Here is a 25,343-nt window from a genome sequence, read left to right on the forward strand (position 1 = left end):
ATACCTTCTTAAATTGTACATTTGATAATAGAGAAGTAGTGAATGTTTCTAACGAGAGTTGTCATCTGGATGTTCGAGCAGAAATGCTCTCCCAGGATGGCGGTAAGGCAGGAATCTTAATGTAATTCATGCATTATAAGAAATATAGTTTGGAGATTCCATTCCTCAAGGACAAGACTCAGGTTGACTTCCTCTCCAAGCCATTCAGTAGCTTTGCGAGCCACTGGGAATTAAAGAAATACTATGTGTTACCAATGATAATGATGAAGATGTGATGATTGAAACAAAGCTCATGAACTTCTAGAAAAAGAAGAGACGCCCCCTTTCCTGTGACACTGTGTTCTAGTTCTGATGTTATAACCTAACAAGAGGTTTAAAATACTTGAAGAGGCTCCAAGTTAGCGTTGGGATTTTAGTTAGTACTGGGGTTATTTTAAAAATGAAGAAATTCTAATACTACATTGAAGGTTTGGGGTAGAGCAGAGGGTTGGTTTTGTTTTTTTTTTTTTCATTTTTTATCTGCTACTTATTTATTTTTTTCATGTAGTTTACTTTGTGGTCCACTAGAACCACACACTTGGTTTAAAAGGAGAGTATAGACACAAGTATGTTTTCTATCTTTTTTCTCATGTTATTTGGCTCATGTCAGAAACAAGGCCAATCCAAGGAGCCCACAAAGACAGCCCACACAAGTAATATGTTTCAACACTGGGCCCCTCTTCTTAGGAAAAAAATCATTCCTATATATTTTGCCACCAAACTAGATGTTATTTAAGGGATCTATTCCAGCCCAATACTTTTTTCCATCAGGGTGAAAACAAACGTTCTCAATACCTTCTGCTGGTTTTTGCTTTATTGTTCAAAAAAAAGTTTACTTGCTTATATGCAGAACTTAAGTTATTTGCTTTCTTATGTGTCATCCTAAGCACAAAATTAGGGCTACTTTTACTTTTCATAGGAAAATTAAGATAGACTAGATGACAAAAGATTCCTCCATAAAGAATCAGTAGTATTGTCAATAGGCTAAATAGAGCTCCTCTTGCATTTTGTCTGCCCATAATTGGAATCTTGAAGAACTGGAGACCATGCAGCTCATCTGTCACAGAGTACATGCAAGGAGCAAGTCTTGTGCTGAAGGATGCTTTCTCCAAAGTTAAACCACTGTCTTCACGCACACTGCTCCCCACCTCAAATACAGATTCCTTCAGGATATTATCTGCAGACCATGAATTCCCACCTGAATTTGGATGGATTTCTTCTGCCAATTGCAGCAATAATGTCGTCTGCATCCTACCACTGTTAATTCTGGCTCCTTTTATGGAGTATTTCAGCACCTGCCTATTTCTCTCTAAGAGAAATGGATCATTTCTGTTGGCATGCATTAGTAAGTACAATTGACCATCTCAGGTGAATTGTTTGCAACTTTTTTTAAATAAAAACACTCTGCTAAGACCTAAGCTAGCTATATGCTCTGGAGGAGGGTCAGATTTTGACAAATTGGGGAGAAGGTGAATTTGTGAGTGATAACATCCAGCTTCTCAAATCTTCACCCAGACATCAGTCTCCCACCTTCTTTCCATCTTTTTATCCTTCCTCAGAAGATACATCTGATGTAAACACATGTTGAAACTTCCAGCACTACCAAAAGGCCTATCCTTCTTCAAGTAAGGTGGTCCTTACTCCTAAGTCAATACTGACTGTGTTCCTAAAAATTAACACAGGTAATAAACCTAAGACATAATGCCTGGCTACACTTCTGAACCAGCAGCAAATTTATTAAAAATTAGTACTGTGATTCACAGTTTCAATATAGTACTTCTTCAAATAGTAAGGTGTATAGCAATGATTTTCAAACTTTTTTTGCAGCTCTATTGAGATATAGTTGACTTATAACATTGCATAAGCTAAAGTGTACAATGCGATGATTTGACACACATATATATTGCAAAATGTTTACCACAATCAGATTCATTAATATATCGTTTACCACATATTACCATTTTGTTGTTGTTATGGTGAGAACATTAAAGCTCTAGTCTCATTTATTTTTTTTTTTTTGCTTGAGGAAGATTGGCCCTGAGCTAACATCTGTGCCAATCTTCCTCTATTTTATACGTAGGATGCTGCCACAGCATCGCTTGACAAGCAGTGTGTCAGTCCATGCCGGGGATCCAAACCCACGAACCCCAGGCCGCCGAAGCAGAGCTCACGAACTTAACCACTACACCACTGGGCCAGCCCTGTCTAGTCTCGTTTTTTAAAGTGAAAACATTTAACGCATCTTACTCAGAACACAATCAATAGACCATAAAATAAAATTTCTCTGATTAAAATGGAAGAGAAGGCACTCAAGTCCATTCTGATCACACTGTGCTGCCTAGCTCTGGTCCCTCAGGCACTGTCATGGAACAAGAGGACAAGGGCTGGTACAGAAAAGACAGGCTCAGTCTAAGAATCAGAGATGTGGGCCTCAGCTCCTGCTTTACCATTGAGCTGCTGCTGGGTGGCTTTGAAAAGCCACCTAGCCTTTCTTGTGTTCTAATTCACTTATTTTCCTCATTGAGGGGCATACCCTAGATAAATTTTGGGTCCCTTCATTCTGTCAGACATTTAAAATCACTCAGGATGACATCAGTGCCTGGAGTGTAGTCCTGACACATAGTGAAGCTCTATAAATGTTAGCTCGTATTGTGAGTCATCATTTGCAGGGGACAGGTCTCATTGTTTGGTGGACATAAACAGAAAGCAAAGGGAGTTTGAAACTCTTAAGAAATATCTTGTAATGGTAACCTAATGTCTTATCCTCTTCTTGAGAAATAATTTCATTGAAATAGTTAGGATCAGGCATCTAGAAGATTCTCTTCTCTTGGTTAACCTGTTCTTATTCTTAATTCCTCCTATTTAAAGATCTATGGAGACCATGCAGTTTTCTGGTAACACATGGTTATACCTTTTGTTGTTTCTCTATTTATAGAAGTTACATTTTAGAGTGTGTGCTTCCTCTTATTTACCAAAGCCATCAACAAGGTCACTCCAGATCACACCACAGGGTAGATCTGTCTTTGGAAAGAACTCAGAGTGACTTAACTCACTTTAGTTTATTCCATTATCTTCAATTATAGAGGCCTTTAGTACATAACTTTTTAAAATTTATTTCTTGAGACAGTAACCCCGACATTATTTATTGTAATAGGTTTAGGCGAACTACAAATCTTAATAGGTTTTGACAATCCCTAAATCTAAAAAAGTGCTCTTTTGTCTGCCAACGTAGAAATCCCAAAACCAGTATTTACTGAAAATCCCAAAATCAGTATTTACTGAATGCCCAGCACTATTTGAAGATACAAAAGAAAAGTGAGTCCACTCAGCAAGTACACTATTAAACCCTCAGCACGTACACTATTAAAACAGAATGAATGCAGGACAAAATGAGAGTAAATTTATATTGCAAAATGCTCAAAACTTTGGCAGTCTTGTTCAGTATCATGAAAATCTAGTCTGAGCTCCCAAATTATGCTTAATTACTAAAAAATGTATTTGAATTGGGCTACTTTAGGAAAAATTGTTATGGAACATGGCTGAAAGAACTACATTAGAAATACTTCCTGAAAATAAAGAATCTTAAATTCACTTTAAATATGAGCGACTTCTTGGGGCCGGCCCGGTGGCGCAAGCAGTTAAGGGCCTGCGCTCCGCTGCCGTGGCCCGGGATTTGCCGGTTTGGATCCCCGGGGCGCACCAACGCACCACTTGTCAAACCATGCTGTGGCGGCGTCCCATATAAAGTGGAGGAAGATGGGCATGGATGTTAGCCCGGGGCCAGTCTTCCTCAGCAAAAAGAGGAGGATTGGCAGATGTTAGCTCGTGGCCGATCTTCCTCACAAAAAAAAAAAAAAAAAAGAAAACTAGGAGCGACTTCTTGTTGGACAATTCTCTGCTCTTGCGTGTTTGAAATCATGTCTGTTGTTAAAGAAGGATATGTTTTTTCTGGATAGATGAAAGTTAGATGGAGTTATCTAATATATTGTTTTATGTTAATGGACTAAATATTCCCCTTCAAGATTAGTAACAAGACTTGTTGGGCAGGGAAAAAAAAACTAGACTCATTTTTTAAAAACTGAGCTATGTTCCTCTGAGTACAGAATACTGAATTCAGTTGTTTTAAATCAGAATCCATTCATTTATTCATTTACATACCTGTTCATCTATTTGCATAATATTTTGCTATGGGAATATAAAAAAGGTGATGATATGCATCTTTTTAACTAGATGTTTGTTTAAGTTTTCCATATTCTGCTTATGATTATGAAAGATTAAGTTTTAACACATAAGCACAAACTTAGGATACTTTTTGATAATAATTTATATAAGTGAATTAGCCTAATATTAAAATTTCCTTTCACTTTAAACCCAAGTGCCTTGAAAATGTGAGTAAAGAATATAAGTATATAAATTATGAACAAACAAATATTTATGAGTTTCTAATTTGAAACTAGGCACCTTTGTATACATAGCCAATTAACCTCATGATAAGCTATCAAATAGGTCAAGGGTCACAAAGATAAGTGTCATTTGAATTCAGGTCTTCTAATTCTAAAGCCATTGCATTATTACTATTATTATTCCACTTACCAGCTATACATAGCTGTTAGATTATAGAAGTTAAATGATCAGTGTTAATTTGGAATCTCTACTTCTCTTTCCAATTGAGGCTATGAAGTGAACGAAAAAATTATTTCATCACCACAGTGAGCAGTTACTCCTTAGACCTCCCACTCCCCCCTCCCTTCCACATTCAGTCATTCCCCTTCCAGGGATCGTTGCGTTTAAGGAGACAGATGGTGCAGGCAACGCCCGCTGATTGACATGAATAATCACAGACCAGGCAAAGAGTGAGGGATGGCAAAATCTCACTCAGTTGGTCCAGCAAGAAACTTAATAAAGGACGAAATAAACTTACTTTTTTTATCTAGCTCATAAACAATGCAACAAAAGAGAGGTTTCTGATTCAAGATATGACATTCCTGAGTTTATCACCTAAAGAAATCAAGAAGTGTATCACCGGGGCCGGCCCCATGGCTTAGCGGTTAAGTGCGCACGCTCCGCTGCTGGCGGCCCGGGTTCGGATCCCAGGCGCGCACCAACTAACCGCTTGTCCAGCCATGCTGAGGTGCCGTCCCACATACAGCAACTAGAAGGATGTGCGACTATGACATACAACTAACTGCTGGGGCTTTGGGGAGAAAAAGGGAAAAAAAAAGGAGGAGGATTGGCAATAGATGTTAGCTCAAGGCTGATCTTCCTCACAAAAAAACAAAAAAAGAAGTGTATCACCAAACCATCTATAAAAAATCTCCAAACCTTCCAGAACTGTGAAAGGCAAAGGCTCGATATGCTCGGAGTATTTTATCAAGACTGTATTTTCCTAACATTATATGTGAGCAGATTTATCTATTTAAAAATCAATCTTAATTCACCAAAAATCTAGAATCAGTGATATCATTGTGATTTATCCTCTGTCATAATTGGACATACTTTATATTAGCCTTTTTTAGTTCATTAATGTTTACTCCGTGAGTACTTCCTTTCCTTAACATTAATTAAAATCCTTCAGTATGCGGCTTTTAGTAGTTAGCGCTGACACACACAAGTATTGATCTGACTAAAATTAGCCTAATTAAGATTGTTATTAAGTCTTACACAAAGCAGAAGTGTACAACACAGTAAGTAACAATTATCCTGGCTTTTAAATAACATTTAAATTGAAATGTGGATGAAAAATAGTCAAATATCTGCCAGACCTTCTTCTTTAAAATAAAAACCTGAAAATTCAAATTCTAACTAAAAGTCCTTTATAAGTATAGCCAAGGTGTGGGTCCCTTTTTACATAACCAGTAACTTCTACTAGTTCTTATAATTGCCAATGATATGAAGTGTCTTTTTTGGTTGTAACCAAACTCAAAAAGTTAAAAACTGAGTCAGAGATCCAATCACCTTTGTCAAAACTAAGATGATTTTGGGAAAACTACTTTTTCTCTTAATGGTTTAGAATTACTTTTCCAAGAAACACCACAGTGCCTACCCATTGCAAAATACCTGATAGGAGGAACTGTGTAAACACCAAAAAGGTAACATGTAAATACCTAGCCTGCATAACTTATTCATTCAATTGTTCATTTGTTTAATAAAAGCACATTAGTGTTCTCAGGTTCTTATTTTGAAAGTTGACGTCAACATTGGAATTAAATTTGAGGTGCAGTAGACCATCTACTACACAGTGTGAAGCAATAATCGATGCCTTCTAGATACATTTGTGTATCTGATCTCCATGTAAATGAGTTAACCTGTTTCATACGCAGAAAATAAAACACAAACTGAAGCTGAATCTCCTGACATGAATTCCAGGGGTCTAAAGAGAAACAAAAGATGGATAGCTCAGTTCAAATACAGGAACACCTCACTAATAGGAGAAACAATAGAAGTAAAAAACATATGCCACTCTTACAGTGGGTGAGAAACGTCTTACACAAGGCAGCAGATACAAATGACAATAAAATTATAGCTGTCTCTGTGAGAGTGGTTAATGGACACCAATATGTCCTCACATGAGTGAATTTCCTAGTCTGGGAATTTGCCAAATTCATGGATCCAAGGACAATTTCTCAAGGACTCAATAGAACTTTATACTTAGGGTTGTGAGCTTATATATCAGAGACTCATACATCAGACTACCCGTAAAAAAACCCATAGTTTTCTCAGTGAGTAAATTTAGCCAATAATTGAAGAATCTTAACATATCTATTTTTTAGCATTAGACTTTGCTTCAGTATGAAATGGCAAGTGCAATGCTAATGTTTGAATAAATTCTGACTTTCTTTTATTTCATTGTGGTCTAATTTGGAAAATTATTACATGGTAGGATAATGGAATAAACTATAAGAGCTGTAAGATTCTTATGGACTTGTCTGCAACCACATAGCCAATATTAAAACATACATTACTTATCTGAATATAATACCTCCTTCGGAACCATTGTGCTTTATCTTGTAAATAGAGATCTGCTAGAGGTTTAAAATGTGTACATTCTGATAAACTACACTCTGCTTTGGACATTTTATGATCTCATAGAAGTTAAGAATAAAAATGGAGCAGGTTAAATTTAAGTTGGAATCAAACTTTGTTTTGAATTTTTAAAAAGTCATTTTTCCCTGGCACCAGAGTGCAGTAGCAAATAAAAAGTGAATATGGTTATCTAGATCCTTCAGGTAAAATGTACCTTGCCCTAAAACATCTGGGAAAATGAGTTAAATATGTGTGCTTTGTTTGAAATTGTCTGGAGAACTGCCTTTTGTTGGATTTTGCTAGATCAGGTCTCAGTGCTCTGTGCTAGCGTAGTGCTTCTCAAAGTTTAATGTGTGTAGGAATCTTCTAGGGATTTTGTTTAAATGCAGATCTGATTTAGTCATCCAGGGTGGAGCCTGAGATTCTGCACATCAAGCTCCCAGGGGCTACATATGCTACTGGTCAGGAACTATATTTTGAGTATCAAGGACAGAGGAAGAGGCCAAAAGTCTGCTCTCTGAAATTTCACACTTGTGTACAGGCAGCAATGGCCCAGGTAAAAATGCTGCAATTTCTCATCAAGTCAGAGCTAAAATTCAGGAGCAGGCAATAGAAGCTGATGACTAAACCAGATGTTGGCCAACCAAGGCAGCTCATAGGTCAAAGCTGGCCCGCCATCTGTTTTTGCATGGCCTGAAAGCTAATTATTTTCACAGATGAACATTTGCAATTGAATTGATGATAAGAAACAATATCTTTGAACACCAGTTAAATGAAATTGCATCACCTCCCTCAAAAGAATTATTATTTTGAATTTCATCCATAAAAAAATTTGCAGAAATTTATTCCCTCTCTTGATGTATAAGTACCTACATATCTTCAATTTTGCCTTTTGTCCCACAAAAACTAAAATATTTATTACTGGCCTTTTACAGAAAAAAATTTGCTGATCCCTTGTCTACATTATTGCCTCGAATACCATAAACTTTCCTGGATAAAATATAAGCCTTTTTATATAGCACTAGTGATAACCATAAAAAGGGGGGCTTGGTGTTATTCATCTAGATTATCCTCAATTAATTAGAATGAGGGGTGTCATAGAAGATACTCGTAGATTTTGAATTCTAAAACAAGAAAGCAAAGACAGCTTGAAAACTTATTCCTACCCCCCTCAACACTTTCTTTAAAGTTCATATAATTATCATGAATAATATAATTTGTGCAATTTGAACAACTTAATTTTAATCTAATATCTGAACATACCTGTATTAGTTTGCTAGGCCTGCCATAACAAGATACCATAGACTAGGCGGATTAAACAACAGTAATTTATTTCTGACAGTTCTGGATGGTAAATCTGAGATCAAGGCATAGGCAGGGTTAGCTTTCCCTGAGGCCTCTCTTCTTGGCTTACAGATGGCCCCCCACTCACTGTGCCCTCTCATGACCTTTCCTCTGTGACACACAGACTTGGTATCTTTTCCTCTTCTTATAAGGACACCAGTCATACTGGATTAGGACCCCATCCTTACGACCTCATTTAAACTTAATTACTTCTTTAAAGGCCCTATCTGCAAATAGTCACACTGGGGATTAGAGCTTCAATATATGAATTTTGAAAGACCACAATCCAGGAGGAGGAAGTCAAGATGGCGGCGTAGGCAGATTCTGAACTCACCTCCTCCCGTGGACACAGCCAATTTACAACTACTCCTGGAAAAATTACCCCTGAGACAGAACTGAAAACTGGATAAGAGGAACCCCTGCAACAACGGACAATCCTAACTGAGATGGAAGACGCAGAAACTCCCTTCAGGAGAGGAAAAACGCCGCCTTCACAAGCCGCCAGCGTCACGGCCGCCAGGAGCAGCTCACAGGTCCGCAGCCTCCCTGGAGGCGCGGGGCCCTGAGCCGGGAGTGCCCCCGCTGCGGGCATTTTGTGGACCCAGCACAATCGAGATGAGTGGCAGAATATCTGACTTTGCTGCTACTAAAACATTGGGGAGAACCCCCAGAAAAGCTGGTTCACAAAGACATTAAAACCGGCTCTTAAAGGGCCCACACGCAAACTCACCCGTTTCAGAAAGCATCCTAAAATCACCAGGAAGAAAGGTGCATAGTGCTTCGGTGACAAGAGACTCACCTGATAGGCCCTGAGTGCATCTTGATGAGAGGTGAGACCTCTCCAGGGACTGGGACATTGGCGGTGGCCATTGTGGTGGCCTGGTGGGTGTGCTGACACAGACGCCATTGGAGTTCTCCCTGGGGCCTGCTAGCCCAGGTCTGCCCCACCCACTAGAGCACCGATTTAATCCAGCTCAGCCAGGGCAGGCAGCCCACCCTAGAGACTGGCCCCACCCAACAACAAGCCCTCAGGCAACTCGTGGGCCTGCATAGATTGGTGACTGGATTCTCCGAAGACTGGCAACTGAGCCAACTTCAGTGGGGCAGGGCGTGCACAAGGAGCGGGGGTAGAGTGTGGGACGGTGGTGGAGTGTGTGGGGCTCCCGCAGTGGAGAGAGGGAGGTCGGGGCGCGCACACAGGGCAGGACTGTGTGTGTGGACCTGTGGACAGCAGGGCTTGTCAGCTGCAGAAGACTTGTACTTCTCAAAGATGCACATAGGGGTATGCCCAACCTTCCAAAGCCTGAAACAATTGGGTGCTCCTGTGCCTGAGGCAAGCCCCACCCAGCCGCAATCCTCAGAGAGCTGACAAGACACCTAAAGGCGGGAGGCTACTCACTTAAAAGAAAGACTGCAACACAAATGTGGTATCAGAACTTGCAGCCAACTGTGCTGGGGCTCCCCACACCTGATAAAGAGACTGAAGGGCCCACAACAACTACAAGCAGCTGAGCATTACAACAGCTGGCCAGGAGCATAATTCGGTGTCCCTGGGCACCCACAGGGAGAGCAAACAAGCCACAACAGAAGGACACATGTAGCCCACATAGGGGTCACCCCTGGAACATTGAGAACTGAGGGAAGCACATGGCAGGCATCCTAAGCCATCACTTACATAAGGCCACCTATCCAAGAGCAGGAGACATAGCTGACCTACCTAATATGTAGACACAAGCACAGGGAAAGAGGCAAAATGAGGAGGCAAAGGAATACATCCCAAGTAAGGGAACAGGACAAAACCCCAGAAAAGGAACTAAGTGAAACAGAAATGAGCAACCTACCTGAAAGAGAGTTCAAACAAAGAGTGTTAAGGATGCTTACTGATGTGGGGAGAAGAATAGATGAACTCAGTGAGAATGTCAACAAAGAAATGGAAGATATAAAAAAGAACCAATCAGAAATGAAGAATACAATACTGGAAATGAAAAATTCACTAGAGGGACTCAAAAGCAGAGTAGAGGATACAGAAGAACGGATCTGTGAGCTGGACGAAAGACTAGAAGAAATTACCCAAGGTGAACAGGTAAAAGAGAAAAGAATTAAAAAGACTGAGGACAGTCTGAGGGACCTCTGGGACAACATCAAGCACACGAACATCCGTGTTATAGGTGTCCCGGAAGGAGAAGAGCGAGACAAAGGGGCAGAGAATCTATTTGAAGAAATAATAGATGAAAACTTCCCTAACCTAAGGAAGGAAACAGACATCTAGGTACAGGAAGCACAGAGAGCCCCAAACAAGATAAACCCAAAGAGGCCCACACCAAGACACATCATAATCAAAGTGTCCAGAATTAAAGATAAAGAGAGAATCCTAAAAGCCACAAGAGAATGTCAAGTTACATACAAAGGAAACTCCATAAGGCTATCAGCTGACTTCTCAGCAGAAACCTTACAGGCTAGAAGAGAATAGCATGATATATTTAAGGTGCTAAAAGGAAAAAACTTACAGCCAAGAATACTCTACCCAGCAAGGTTATCATTCAAAGTGGAAGGAGAGATCAAAAATTTCCCAGACAAGCAAAAATTAAAGGAGTTTGTCACCAAGAAACCAGTGCTACAAGAAATGTTAAAGGGACTGATTTAAGGGGAAAAGAGAAGAGCACAAATAGGAAAAATTATCTATTTCCATGATAAGAGGGTAATGGATACAAATGCACAAAAAAGAGGTTAGATATGATATCAAAAACATAAAAGGAGGGAGGAGGGGAGTTAAAGAGTACAGCTTTCAGACAGAGGTCAAACTAAAGAGACCATCAATTCTGTACAGAAGAGTAAAGGAACAGAGAAGGACAACTAAAACACTGAGAAAAAAAAGTTAAAAAATGGCAGTAAGTACATACTTATCAATAGCTACTTTGAACATCAATGGATGAAATGCTTCAATTAAAAGGCATAGGGTGGCTGACTGGATAAAAAAACAAGACCCATATATATGCTGCATACAAGAGACACACTTCAGACCTAAAGACACTCACAAACTGAAAGTGAAGGGATGGAAAAAGATACTCCATGCAAATAGCAATGAAAAGAAAGCTGGGGTAGCAGTACTCATATCAGACAAAATAGACTTTAAAACAAAAACTGTAAAAAGAGACAAAGAAGGGCATTACATAATGATCAAGGGAACAATCCAACAAGAGGATATAACACTTGTAAATATCTACGCACCCAATGTAGGTGCACCTAAATATATAAAGCAATTATTAACAGACATAAAAACAGAAATAGACAGTAACACAGTAATAGTAGGAGACTTTAACACTCCACTTACACCAACAGATAGATCATCCAAACAGAAGATCAATAAGGAAACATTGGCCTTAAACGACACACTAGAACAGATGGACCTAGTAGATATATACAGAGCATTCCATCCAAAAACTGAAGAATACACGTTCTTTTCAAATGCACATGGAACATTCTCCAGGATTGATCACATATTAGGCCACAAAACAAGTCTCCATAAATTTTAGAAGATTGAAATAATACCAAGCATCTTTTCTGACCACAACGGTATGAAACTAGAAATCAACTATAGGAAGAAAGTCAGAAAAGCTAGAAATACATGAAACAAATGCTACTGAACAATGACTGGGTCAAGGAAGAAACCAAAGAAGAAATCAAAAAATACCTGCAGACAAATGAAAATGAAAGTATGACATGCCAGAATTTATGGGATACAGCAAAAGGGGTTCTAAGAGGGAAGTTTATAGCAATACAGGCCTATCTCAACAAACAAGAAAAATCTCAAATAAACAATCTAACAATGCACCTAAAGGAAGTGGAAAAAGAAGAACAAACCAAGCCCAATATCAGTAGAAGAAGGGAAATAATAAAAATCAGAGCAGAATAAATGAAATAGAGACCAAAAAAACAATAGAAAAAATTAATAAAACCAAGAGCTGGTTCTTTGAAAAGATCAAAAAAATTGACAAACCTTTAGCTAGACTCACCAAGAAAAAGAGAGAGAAGGCATAAATAAGTAAAATCAGAAATGAAAGAGGAGAAATTACAACAGACACCTCAGAAATACAAAAGATTATAAGACAATACTATGAAAAGCTATATGTCAACCAATTCGACAATCTGGAAGAAATGGATAAATTCTTAGAATCATACAACCTTCCAAAACTGGATCAAGAAGTAGAGAATTTGAATAGACCAATCACTAGTAAGTTGATCGAAACAGTAATCACAAACCTCCCCAAAAATAAAAGTCCAGGACCAGACGGCTTCCCTGGTGAATTCTACCAAACATTCAAAGAAGACTTAATACCTATCCTTCTCAAACTCTTCCATAAAATTGAGGAGGGGGGGAAGCTCCCTAACTCATTCTACGAAGCCGACATTAACCTGATACCAAAACCAGACAAGGACAACACAAAAAAAGAAAATTACAGGGCAATATCACTGATGAACATCGATGCAAAAATCCTCAACAAAATACTAGCGAATCGCATACAACAATACATTAAAAAGATTATACACCATGATCAAGTGGGATTTATTCCAGGTATGCAGGGATGGTTTAACATTTGCAAATCAATCAACGTGATACACCACATTAATAAAATGAAGAATAAAAATCACATGATCATCTCAATAGATGCAGAGAAAGCATTTGATAAGATACAGCATCCATTTATGATAAAAAAAAAAAACTCTGAATAGAATGGGAATAGAAGGAAAGTACCTCAACATAATAAAGACCGTATATGAGAAACCCACAGCTAATATCATCCTCAATGGTGAGAAACTGAAAGCTATCCCTCTAAGAACAGGAACCAGACAAGGATGCCCACTCTCACCACTCCTATTTAACATAGTACTGGAAGACCTAGCCAGAGCAATCAGGCAAAAGAAAGAAATAAAAGGGATCCAAATTGGAAAGGAAGAAGTGAAACTGTCACTATTTATAGATGACATGACTTTATATATAGAAAACCCTAAAGAATCCACTAGAAAACTTTTAGAAGTAATAAACGAATATGGTAAAGTTGCAGGATACAAAATCAATGTACAAAAATAAGTTGCATTTCTTTATACTAACAACAAAGTAGCAGAAAGAGAAATTAAGACTACCATCCCATTTACAATTGCAACAAAAAGAATAAAATACCTAGGAATAAACTTAACCAAAGAGTGAAAGAGCTGCACATGGAAAACTATAAAACATTGCTGGAAGAAATTGAAGAAGACACAAAGAAATGGAAAGATATTCCGTGCTCTTGGATTGGAAGAATTAACATAGTTAAGATGTCCATACTTCCTAAAGCCATCTATAGATTCAATGCAATCCCTATCAAAGTTCCAACATTTTTCACAGAAATAGAACAAAGAATCCTAAATTTTATATGGAACAACAAAAGACCCGAATAGCTAAAGGAATCCTGAGAGAAAAGAACAAAGCTGGAGGTATCACACTCCCTGATTTCAAAATATACTACAAAGCTATAGTAACAAAAACAGCATGGTACTGGCACAAAAACAGACACACAGATCAATGGAATAGAATCGAAAGCCCAGAAATAAACCCACACATCTATGGACAGCTAATCTTTGACAAAGGAGCCAAGAACATAGAATGGAGAAAAGAAAGTCTCTTCAACAAATGGTGTTGGGAAAACTGGATAGCCATATGCAAAAAAATGAAAGTAGACCCTTACCTTACACCATACACAAAAATTAACTCCAAATGGATTAAAGACTTGAATGTAAGACCTGAAACTTTGAAACTTCTAGAAGAAAACCACTAGGCAGTACGCTCTTCGGCATCGGTCTTAGCAACATATTGTCAAGCACCATGTCTGACGGGGCAAGAGAAACAGTAGAAAAAATAAACAAATGGGACTACATCAAACTAAAAAGCTTCTGCACAGCAAAGGAAACCATCAACAAAACGAAAAGACAACCTAACAATTGGGAGAAGATATTTGCAAACCATACATCTGATAAGGGCTTAATCTCCAAAATATATAAAGAACTCATGCATCTCAACAACAAAAAAACTACCAACCCAATTAAAAAATGGGCAAAAGACCTGAACAGACATTTCTCCAAAGAAGATATATAGATGGCCAACAGACACATGAAAAGATGTTCAAAATCATTAACTATCAGGGAATTGCAAATCAAAACTACAATGAGATATCACTCACGCCCGTCAGAATGGCTATAATTAACAAGACAGGAAACAACATGTGTTGGAGAGGATGTGGAGAGAAGGGAACTCTCATACACTGCTGGTGGGAGTGCAAACTGGTGCAGCCACTATGGAAAACAGTATGGAGATTCCTCAAAAAATCAAGGATAGAACTACCATATGATCCAGCTATTCCACTGCTGGGTATTTATCCAAAGAACTTGAAAACACCAATGCATAAAGATACATGCACCCCTGTGTTCATTGCAGCATTATTCACAATAGCCAAGACTTGGAAGCAACCTAAGTGCCCATCAAGGGACGAATGAATAAAGAAGCTGTGGTATATATACACAATGGAATACTACTCAGAAACGATGAAATCCAGCCATTTGTGACAACGTGGATGGACATTGTGGGTATTATGCAAAGTGAAATAAGTCAGAGGAAGAAGGTCAAATACCATATGATTTCCCTCATTAAGTAGTAGATAATAACAATAATAAACAAACACATAGAGACAGAGATTGGATTGGTGGTTACCAGAGGGGAAGGGGGGAGGGAGGAGGGCGAAAGGGATAATTCAGCACATGTGTGTGGTGATGGGTTGTAGTTAGTATTTGGGTGGTGAATATGATGTAATCTATGCAGAAATAAAAGTATAATGATGTACACTTGAAATTTATACAATCTTATTAACCAATGTTACTGCAATAAACAAAAAATTAAAAAAAAAAGAAAGAACACAATTCAGTATATGGCAATACTATATATACATAAATTCACCTCTGAAACTGGGTACATATTATGCTAGATTGGCAACATTTTTTTCCTTTCTCAGTGGTACATAAGAACATGTTTCTTCTTTTAGTTGAGTTAATCTTAGATTCAGGGAAACATGGTAGATTAGAAAACAAATAGTACTGGAAGGCTTTTAACAATAAGTAACAGTCTTCAGTCCTGGCACCATCCAGTCACAGTTTCCAGAGACAAATCATTTTTAAATCTTTAGGTGTTATTTGTCTAAGTTAATATTGCTAAATAATATGATTATAAGTATATTTTTATTTAAAACATTAATCAGGAATATATATATTACTAATTGCAAAACTAAAAAAAGAATTTGATTCAGTTTTATCATATAAAAATTTATTTTTCTGTACTTAATAAGTATGTGATTTTTCTCAATTATTTAATTAAAAATTGTTTTCCTTAAGGGGCCAGCCCAGTGGCGTAGTGGTTAAGTGCACACGCTCCGCTGCTGGCGGCCCGGTTTCGGATCCTGGCCGCGCACCGATGCACTGCTTGTCAGGCCATGCGGTGGCGGCATCCCATGTAAAGTGGAAGAAGATGGGCACAGATGTTAGCCCAGGGCCAGTCTTCCTCAGCAAAAAGAGGAGGATTGGCATGGATGTTGGCTCAGGGCAGACCTTCCGCACAAAAGAAAAAAATTGTTTTCCTTAAATTTACAAACTGCTCTGCCAGTTTCCCCCATATTACCACTAGCTTTTTGCCAGTGCTAACACACATGGGGTAATAATGTACCAAAGGCTCCTTTTCCTCTGGAGATCTTCTTGCAGACTTGGAAGTCTTTGTTTAGCAACTTCCTAAGAAAGGGTTCAATTTGGGGAGGTAAAGTTTCCAAGAACTTAGATGACTAAAAAGTCTTCCTTTTACCCTTACACTTGACTAATTGGTTGTATATAGAATTGTAGGTTGAAAATCATTTTTCTTCAGAATTTTAAAGCTATTGCTCCATCATTATCCAGCAACTTGAATGACTATTGAGAAGCCCAGTGCCCTTCTGATGTTCATTCCTGTGTTTATGGCCTCTTTTCCTAACTGGAAGGCTCTTCTCTCTATCCCTAATGTTCCAAAATGTCATGTTATTGCACCATGGTGAAGGTCTTTTCAATCATCACACTATTGACCCGCTGGGCTCTTTCAATCAGAGAAATTTTCTCCTATTTTTAAAAAATAACTTCCTCTTCTCCATTTTCTCTGTATTTCTTTTTGGAACTCCTATTGATCTGATGTTGGACCCTCCTAAAATAGTCCATTAAGTCTCAAAAAAAAAAAAACCCTATATTGATCTACAAAAGTTGTACATATTTAATTGACGAGTATGGAGATAAGTATATATTCATCTATGAAACCATCACCATAATCTATGCAATACACACATATATATCACCTCCAAAAGTTTTCTTCTGCCCTATTTATTCATTTATAATAATAGTATTAATTATTATATTTATAAAACATATAACATATATAAATATAATAATTTAAAATTCTGTCTGTGATGAAAACACAATATACACTCTACCCTTTTAGATAATTTTTAAGTATACAATAGAGTATTATTAGCTGTAGGCACTATACTGTTCAGCAAATCTCTAATACTCATTCGTCTAGCATAACTGAACTTTGAACACTTTGACTAATTGCTCCCCAGTTCTCGCTTCCCCCAGCCCCTGGAAACTACCATTCTGTTCTCTGCTTCTGTGAGCTTGATTATTTTATATTCCACAAATAAATGGTATCATGTAGCATTTGTCCCTCTTTGTCTGGCTTATTTCACTTATCGTAATGTTCCCCAGGTTTATCCATACTGTCACAAATGGCAGGATTCCTTTCTTTTTAAAGGCTGAATAATATTCCATTATATGTGTATACCACATTCTCTTTATCCGTTTGTCCATAGGTGGACTTTTAGGTTGCTTGCATGTCTTGACTGTTGTGAATAGTGCTGCCATGAACATAGAAGTGCAGATATCTATTCAAGATTCTAATTTCAAATCCCTTGGATATATACCCACAAGCAGGATTGCTAAATCATATGGTAGTTCTATTTTTAATTTTTTGAGGAACTTTCATACTGTTTTCTACGGTGGCTGCACCAATTTACATTCACATCAACAGTGTATAAGAGTTCCCTTTTCTCCACAGCCTTGCCAACACTTGTTATCTCTTGTCTTTTTGACAATAGCTATCCTGACAGGTGTGAGGTGATATCTCATTGTGGTTTTGATTTGCATTTCCCTGATGATTATTGATGTTGAGCACCTTGTCATGTACCTGTTGGCCATTTGTGTGTCTTTGGAGAAATGTCTATTCAATTCCTTTGCCAATTTTTTAATCAAATTATTTGGGTTTTTGCTGAGTTGTAGGAATTCTCCATATGTTTTAGATGTTAACTCCTTATCAGATATGTGGTTTGCAAACATTTTCACCCATTCCATAGATCTTTATTTGTTGTTTCCTTTGCTGTGCAAAAGCTTTTTAGTTACGTAGTCCCACTTGTCTATTTTTGCTTTTGTTGTCTGTGCTTTTGGTGTCATATCCAAGAAATTATTGCCAAGACCAATACTTTTCCCCTATGTTGTCTTCTAAGAGTTTTAAGGTTTCAGGTCTTAACTTTTAAGTCTTTAATCCACTTTGAGTTAATTTTTGCATATGGTATAAGATAAGGGTCCAATTTCATTCTTTTTCATGTGGATATCCAGTTTTCCCAACACCACTTGTTGAAGAGACTATCTTTTCCCCATTGTGTATTTTTGGTACTTTTGTCAAAGATCAGTTGACCATATATGCATGGGTTTATTTCTGCACTCTCTATTCTGTTCCATTGGTCTATATGTCTGTCTTTATGCCAGTCCCACACTGTTTTGATAATTGTACACTTGTAACATATTTTGAAATCAGAACGTGTAATGCCCCCAGCTTTGTTCTTCTTGCCCAAAATTGCTTTGGCTATTCAGGGTCTTCTGTGGTTTCATATGAATTTTAGAATTGTTTTTCATATGTGTGTAAAAAATGCCGTTAGGATTTGAATAGAGATTGCATTGAATCTGTAGCTCACTTTAGGTAGTATGGACATTTTAACAATATTAATTCTTCTAATCTATAAACATATGATGTCTTTCCATTTATTTATATCTGCTTTAATTTCTTTGATCACTGTTTTAGAGTTTTAAGTGTACAAGAGTTTCATCATCTTGGTTAAGTTTATTCTTAAGTACTTTATTATTTTGTTGCTATTATAAATGAGATTGTTTTCTTAATTTCTTTTTCAGATAGTTCATTGATGGTGCATAGAAACACAAATGATTTTTATATGTTGATTTTGTATCCTGAAACTTTACTGAATTTGTTTATTAGTTCTAACAATTTTTTGTGTGAATTCTTTAGGATTTTCTACATATAAGATCATGTCATGTGCAAATGAGATAATTTTACTTCTTCCTTTCAGCTTTGGGTGCCTTCTATTTCTTTTTCTTGCCTAATTGTTCTGGCAGTAATATATTGAATATAAGGGATGAGAGTGAGCATCTTTGCTTTGTTCTCAATCTTAGAGGAAAAACTTCCGTTTTACACCATTGAGTATTACGTTAGCTGTGAGCTTTTCATATATGGCCTTTATTATGTTGAGGTACAATTCTTCTATACCTATTTTGTTGAAAGTTTTTATCATGAAAAAGCATTGAATTTTTTCAAATGCTTCCTCTGCATCTTTTGAGATGATCAGGTGTTTTTTTTTATCCTTCTGTTAATGTGATGTGTCACGTTTATTGATTTGCAGACGTTGAACCATCCTAGCATCCCAAGGATAAATCCTACTTAGTCATGGTGTATGATCTGTTGAATGCACTGTTGAATTTGGTTTGCTAATATTTTGTTGAGGATTTTCCCATCCATGTTCATCGGGGATATTGGTCTGTAGTTTTCTTTTCTTGTGGTGTCTTCATCTGGCTTTGTCATCAGGGTGACACAGGACTCATAAAATGAGTTTGGGAGTGTTCCCTCCTCTTCTATTTTTTCAAAGAGTTTAAGAAGGATTGGTATTAATTATTTAAATGTTTGGTAGAATTTACTAGTGAAACCATCTGGTCCTGGGGCTTTTCTTTGTTGGGAGGTTTCTGATTACTGATACGATCTCCTACTGTTATTGGTCTGTTCAGGTTTTCTATTTCTTCTTGATTCAGTATTGGCAGGCTGTTAGGGTCTAGAAATTTATTCATTTCCTCTAGGTTGTCCCATTGTTTGGAGTATAGTTGTTCATAATAGTGCCTTATGATCTTCTATAGTTCTGTGACACCAGTTGTCATGTCTCCTCTTTCACTTCTGATTTTATTTATTTGAGTCTTCTCTCTTGTTTCCTTAGTTGATCCAGCTAAGTGTTCATCAATTTGGTTTATCTTTTCAAAAAATCAACTCGTAGTTTTGTTGATATTTTCTATTGAAAACTCTATTCTCCATTTCATTTATTTATGCTCTAATCTTTATTATTTCTTCCTTCTGCTAACTTTGAGCTTAGTTTGTTCTTTTTCTAGCTCCCTGAGATGTAAAATTTAAGATTAAAATTGTTTCAAGTATCTGTTTTGACCACAGTGGAATAAAACTAGAAAGAATAACAAAAAGAAAATGGGAAAACTCACAAATATATGGAAATTAAACAACGCACTCTCGAACAACCATTGGGTCAGAGAACAAATCAAAAGGGGAATTAGACAATATCTCCAGACAAATGAAAAGGAAAATACAACATGCCAAGACTTATGGGATATGGCAAAAGCAGTACTAAGAGGGAATTTTATAGTGATAAACATCTACATTAAAAAAGAAAAAAAGATCAAATAAACAACCTAATTTTATATCTCAAATAAAGGCTCACTAATATAAGCTGCAAATCACAACCACCACTCTAATTTTACCTTAGATTCTCCATCTTCAGCTAAACCCATCAACAGTGGTTGTTGAAAACTTTTCCCCTCTATGCCCTCAACTTCATCCCCATCCATTCACTCTTGGCAAGTGACTGGTCCCCCAAAGTTACAAGCTCAAGGCCATATGGTATATATCTCCTCAAATTTACCTTTCTATTTTTCAATATTTTCTGTATTCTAAATGTTCTGTACATTTTCTCTTTCTTTTAAAGGATGAATTTTTTCTCCTTGCTATGATTAAACTTTTTGGTGCCTTGATCCTTTTCTCTCTCTTATATACTTCAGGACACTTTCATATTTCTTGTTTTTATATCTTAAATTTTTCCCACCTCCAATGGCTCTTCCTCTCTGCATACAAACATGGCCAAGCCTTACATGTCTCATAAAACAGCTCCCTGTGATCCTGCTAACTCCTTAAGCAACTTGTTTAGCTTTCTCCTTTTCTACACACCAAGCTTCTTAAAAGAATTGATGACACTACTTACACATATTTACCACCTACTGATTCAACTCCTTGCTGTCTGATTTCATCACAGGAGTTCTGTTGAGTTAAAAGATAACCAATAATCCATTCACCAATACAGTTGACTTGTTACATGTTTCATTATCCTCTGTATCTCAAAATATTTAGCTTTGTGGTCATCTATTTATTTATTCATATGTGTATGTGCATGTGTGTGTGTGCATGTATGTTTGTGTGTTGCTTACTGTGAATCTGGGTAGTATTCTTGGTAGTAAAGAATTCTTGGTAGTAAAGATTGGTATGCAAACAAACTTGGTTCCTATTCTCATCAAGCTTCCAATCAAGTCTCTGAAACCGAAGTGGTAAAAATGAACACACCAAAAATATTTAAATTCAAATTGTGGTAAGTGTGGTAAACAAAATGGATTTTATGGGGAGATTAGGCAGGATCTAATTTAGATCATGAAATGCATACCTGAAGGATAGGTAGGCAGGTATCTAGTAGGGGAAAATGTTTCAGACAGAGAGAAGAGCAAAGCAAAGGCTCTAAGGTGGGAATGAGTTTAAAATAGTCAAGAGAGACAAGGAAGGCCAATATGGCTGAAACATGGTCAGAGAGGAGAAAATGGCAAGCTATTAGAGTGAAGCAATAAGCACAGGCAAGATCATACAGCCATGTTAAGGATTTGGGATTTCATGTTGACTGTATGGAAACCCATAGAAAGAATGTAAGCAGATGAGTAACACTGAATTTGTATTTACATAAGATTACCTTGACTGTTAGGTATTTAATAGGCTACAGGTGGGCAGGAGTGGAAACAGGAAGACTAGTTAATATGTTATTGCACATAGTCTCGTTTAAAAATGATCATGCTTACTTAGATTAGAATGATGGCAGTGGCTATAGAGAGAAGCAGATTGATTCACAATGTATTTTGGAAATAAAATCTAGAAAACTTAACAATATATTTGGAGGTAGGGGAAAGGAAAGAGGATCCCCGATTTCTGCCTTGAGTACATGAAGGTACTGGAGGAGCTGGGGAAAGCATAAGAGAAGAATTAAGGGAAAAGATCAAAAGTACTCTTTTGTGTATTCTCCTCTTTAAAAACTTCCCTTAGACATTACCTTTCTGACTTTTCTTTCAGTGGTTGCACTTCTTTTTCTCACCCATAAATACAAATATATTTGAAGGTGTTGCTTAGACATTCACTTCTTTCCCTCTCCAATTATCTTTCAATTTCACCCTACCCTAAATTCCAACCCTATGTAAATGATTCATTAATCTTTCTCTCTTGACTCAACCAATCTTCTGACTTTTGATTCACATTTTCAGTTGTTTTCTGAGCACTTCTCTTTAGATTACTCCCTTATGCCTCTAACCCAAGTAAAAACTCATTCATTTCGTCCATATCTACTGTGGCTCTTATTTATATTGTTGTCACTACAATCTTTCCAGTCACCTGGACTCATATTCAGCATTGACATCTCTTCCCCCTTGCTCGTTGCTTCAGTTGCCATGGTTTTATCAGTGGAATCTATTGCATCTTATGTTTCTACCCTCTATATTTCACAAAAGTGGGAGCCCTGATTATAACTTGAGCCCTCATTATAGTTTACCAAGATGATTTTTTAACTTCCTAACTTTCTTCCTACCTCCAGTATCCCTCCCATTCTATCAAACAGCACATGGCCTTCAGAGTAATCATCCTAAGTGACAATTCTAATCATTTCACTTGTGTCTAATATCTTCAATGATTCCATTATCTTCAGAGTAATTTCCAAATTCCTTAAAAATATATTAAATGCCTCTTATGATATGACCCCAATCTATCTTATCCCCTGATTCCCAAATAACTTGAGTTTCTTACCATCCTGAAAATTTGTCTGACACTTTCACAACTCTATGCTTTTGCTCATGCCATTTGCGCTGCTATCACCTCTTCATATTGAAATACTTCTTTCTTTAAAACATAAAATGATTTCTCTCACCTCTCCAACTAGAAATAAGTTCTTCTTACATTCCCCAATAGAATATGAGTCTGCAATGACTGAGAATAGATATTTTTCATCTTATATCCCAACTGCACCTAGCATACTGCCTTGAATATAGCAGGAACAGAGTAAATATTAAATTGAGTTGACATATTAGCCTCTTTCTGATGAGTCTGTGATGTGTCAAATCTAGATAAATGCAATTATGTGATGAATTTAATCTTAAAGGTAGATAATATTGAAATTCATATTTTTTATGTGAGATGTTTGTAGAACCAAAATCTCTGCTTAACTATGGATGTGCTTTTATGGAACTTAATTTAAAATAGTAATAAATAAAAAATGCTTCAAATTTTAAATCTATAATTCAGATTTCCTCATTTTTTATACCTTCTATTCCTTGGGGACTCAGCAAAGAGCAGACTTTATGCATACATTTAAATGCTGAGATATAATCAAAAAATTTACCTACCAGTTTCTCTATCAACCAAAATAAACACTAAGCTATTTAAACATTAGATTGATTTTTCTGAATTCAAAGCTTTGCTTTATCTGAAATTTTATGCAAGTTAGCAAAATATGACTATCTCTAAATTTCAAGTAAATTCCATCAAGCTAAAGTTTGCCTGTGCTCTAACGATGGGATGAAATCCAGTAATATGAATGAGAAATTGAGAATAGGAATGGCTGCAGGAGATATAAACTATAAGAAAACTGTAAGGAAATCCCTACTCATTTCCAACCAAAATTTCCTAGATAATTCCTTAAAAGTAAAAGGCAGAGAAGAGCTGGACCACTATCTGAGTAATTTCTTCCATTTATACTCTTAACCTAGCTAATCTACCTTAAAATTTTTTTCCCTAAACAAAAGTTTCTAGTCTTTAATTCTTTAATAGCTGCTTTACTTTTTCTGCAAAGATTAGAGAAACGTCAAAAAACTGAGGACTGATGATGCATACAGGTTATTTCAAAACCATTTTTAAAGAATAATTAAAACCTTATGAGGAGATCATTTTATTTTAAATTTCCCCCAAATCATTTTTGACTCATATATATCTAAAAAGCTTATCAAGAACAATATATCTTATCTGGGGATAAAAGTTCAAAACCATTGCTTTATCTTCAATAATAATTGCTACTAATTGCTAGCAGGAACCTTTATAATAATACCAGTACATTACTTATTTAAATTTCATAGTCACTCAGCAAAGTAAGCATCACCAAGGAAAGTGATAATGAGGTTAAATAACTTGCCTGAGGGCCGGCCTCGTGGCTTAGCGGTTAAGTGCGTGCGCTCCGATGCAGGCAGCCCGGGTTCAGATCCTGGGCGCGCACAGACACACTGCTTCTCCGGCCACGCTGAGGCCGCGTCCCACATACAGCAACTAGAAAATGTGCAACTATGACATACAACTATCTACTGGGGCTTTGGGGGAAAATAAATAAATAAATAAAATTATTAAAAAAAAAAAAATAATAACTTGCCTGAGGCTATATGGCTGGTAAGTCAGGAAATAGTCAATGCAGCCCTTTCAGAGAGATCAGGGCCTAAACACAGGATGGTCATACAAGATAGTTAGCTGACAACTGGATAGTCCAGGGCAAAAAAATAAAAAAGTTGAGGAAACATCCTGTAGTGTCAATGTATAAGAAATACTATGGCCTGTTACACTTATGTCTAGCTCTTTCTTTAATTTTGTTTTCTTTTGCATTCTCTTTCTTCAGTTCCTGGAAATCTTTCTGCTGCATTGTCTGTGATGATAGCTGGCTTCTTTGAAATACATAGGAAACACTTCCTTCCAGTGGAACAGCCACTTTCAGGCAAGGTTCTCACCGTTTCCTCCATGCCCTGTTTCCACCTGGTTCTTCAGTATGTTTTACTTGGAGTGGCTGAAACACTGGTCAACCAAGCCCGTGAGTAACAATTTTATCAGCTCATGTTGGAAAATATTGAGCCTTTACACAGAACACATCACTTCAATGGGAACAATTCAAGTCATTGGTGATCTATTCACTCCCTGGAGATTTCCCACAATGCTTCAGAACAAGCCTATTTAATCTTCATTTAAAAAAACAGAAAAGTTTAATTTCTCTTCATTCTTCTACCACATACAGAACAGTTATTAATTCTATCTGAATGTAGATGGAATGAAATATTAAGCTGGTTAAAGGCAGTAACCATATGTTGATATACACTACAGGAGGAGAAAACTCTGCTAAACCCTAGAAGACAACTCCAACATACTCAGATGAAAACTCTCGTCTTCTTTCCTACCTTCCCTCTTCCCACCTCCCTCTCTCTCACAGGTAAACTCTCACTCACAGGTAAACTCACATATATACTCCCTCCAAAAATAACATTTAATGTACTTTGAAAGTGTATAAACATGCAAATGAAATATAAATTTGAGCCAATTTTCCAGATAACTCAATGACTTTAAATTAAATTATACTAAATTAAATGTGATCACTAGTGTTTCATAAGACAGGTTCAAAATAAACTTTATTAAATATCAGGCATTTTCTGGATTATCTAGATGGCTTATGTTA

The 25,343-nt window shown here is 37.0% G+C and overlaps 1 protein-coding gene across 1 annotated transcript in view; it reads left to right on the forward strand.

The window, feature by feature from the left end:
- Positions 1-25,343, forward strand: part of SLC15A5 (solute carrier family 15 member 5) — a 92,434-nt gene that overhangs the window by 32,457 nt on the left and 34,634 nt on the right. The window contains 3 exon segments of the mRNA XM_004435506.1: positions 1,199-1,271; positions 1,274-1,384; positions 24,519-24,707. Coding sequence (XP_004435563.1) covers positions 1,199-1,271; positions 1,274-1,384; positions 24,519-24,707 — 373 coding nt within the window.

The sequence above is a fragment of the Ceratotherium simum genome, chromosome 17 (genome assembly GCF_057802395.1).
Source record: "Ceratotherium simum simum isolate JZ-2026a chromosome 17, ASM5780239v1, whole genome shotgun sequence".
Lineage (NCBI taxonomy): Eukaryota > Metazoa > Chordata > Mammalia > Perissodactyla > Rhinocerotidae > Ceratotherium > Ceratotherium simum.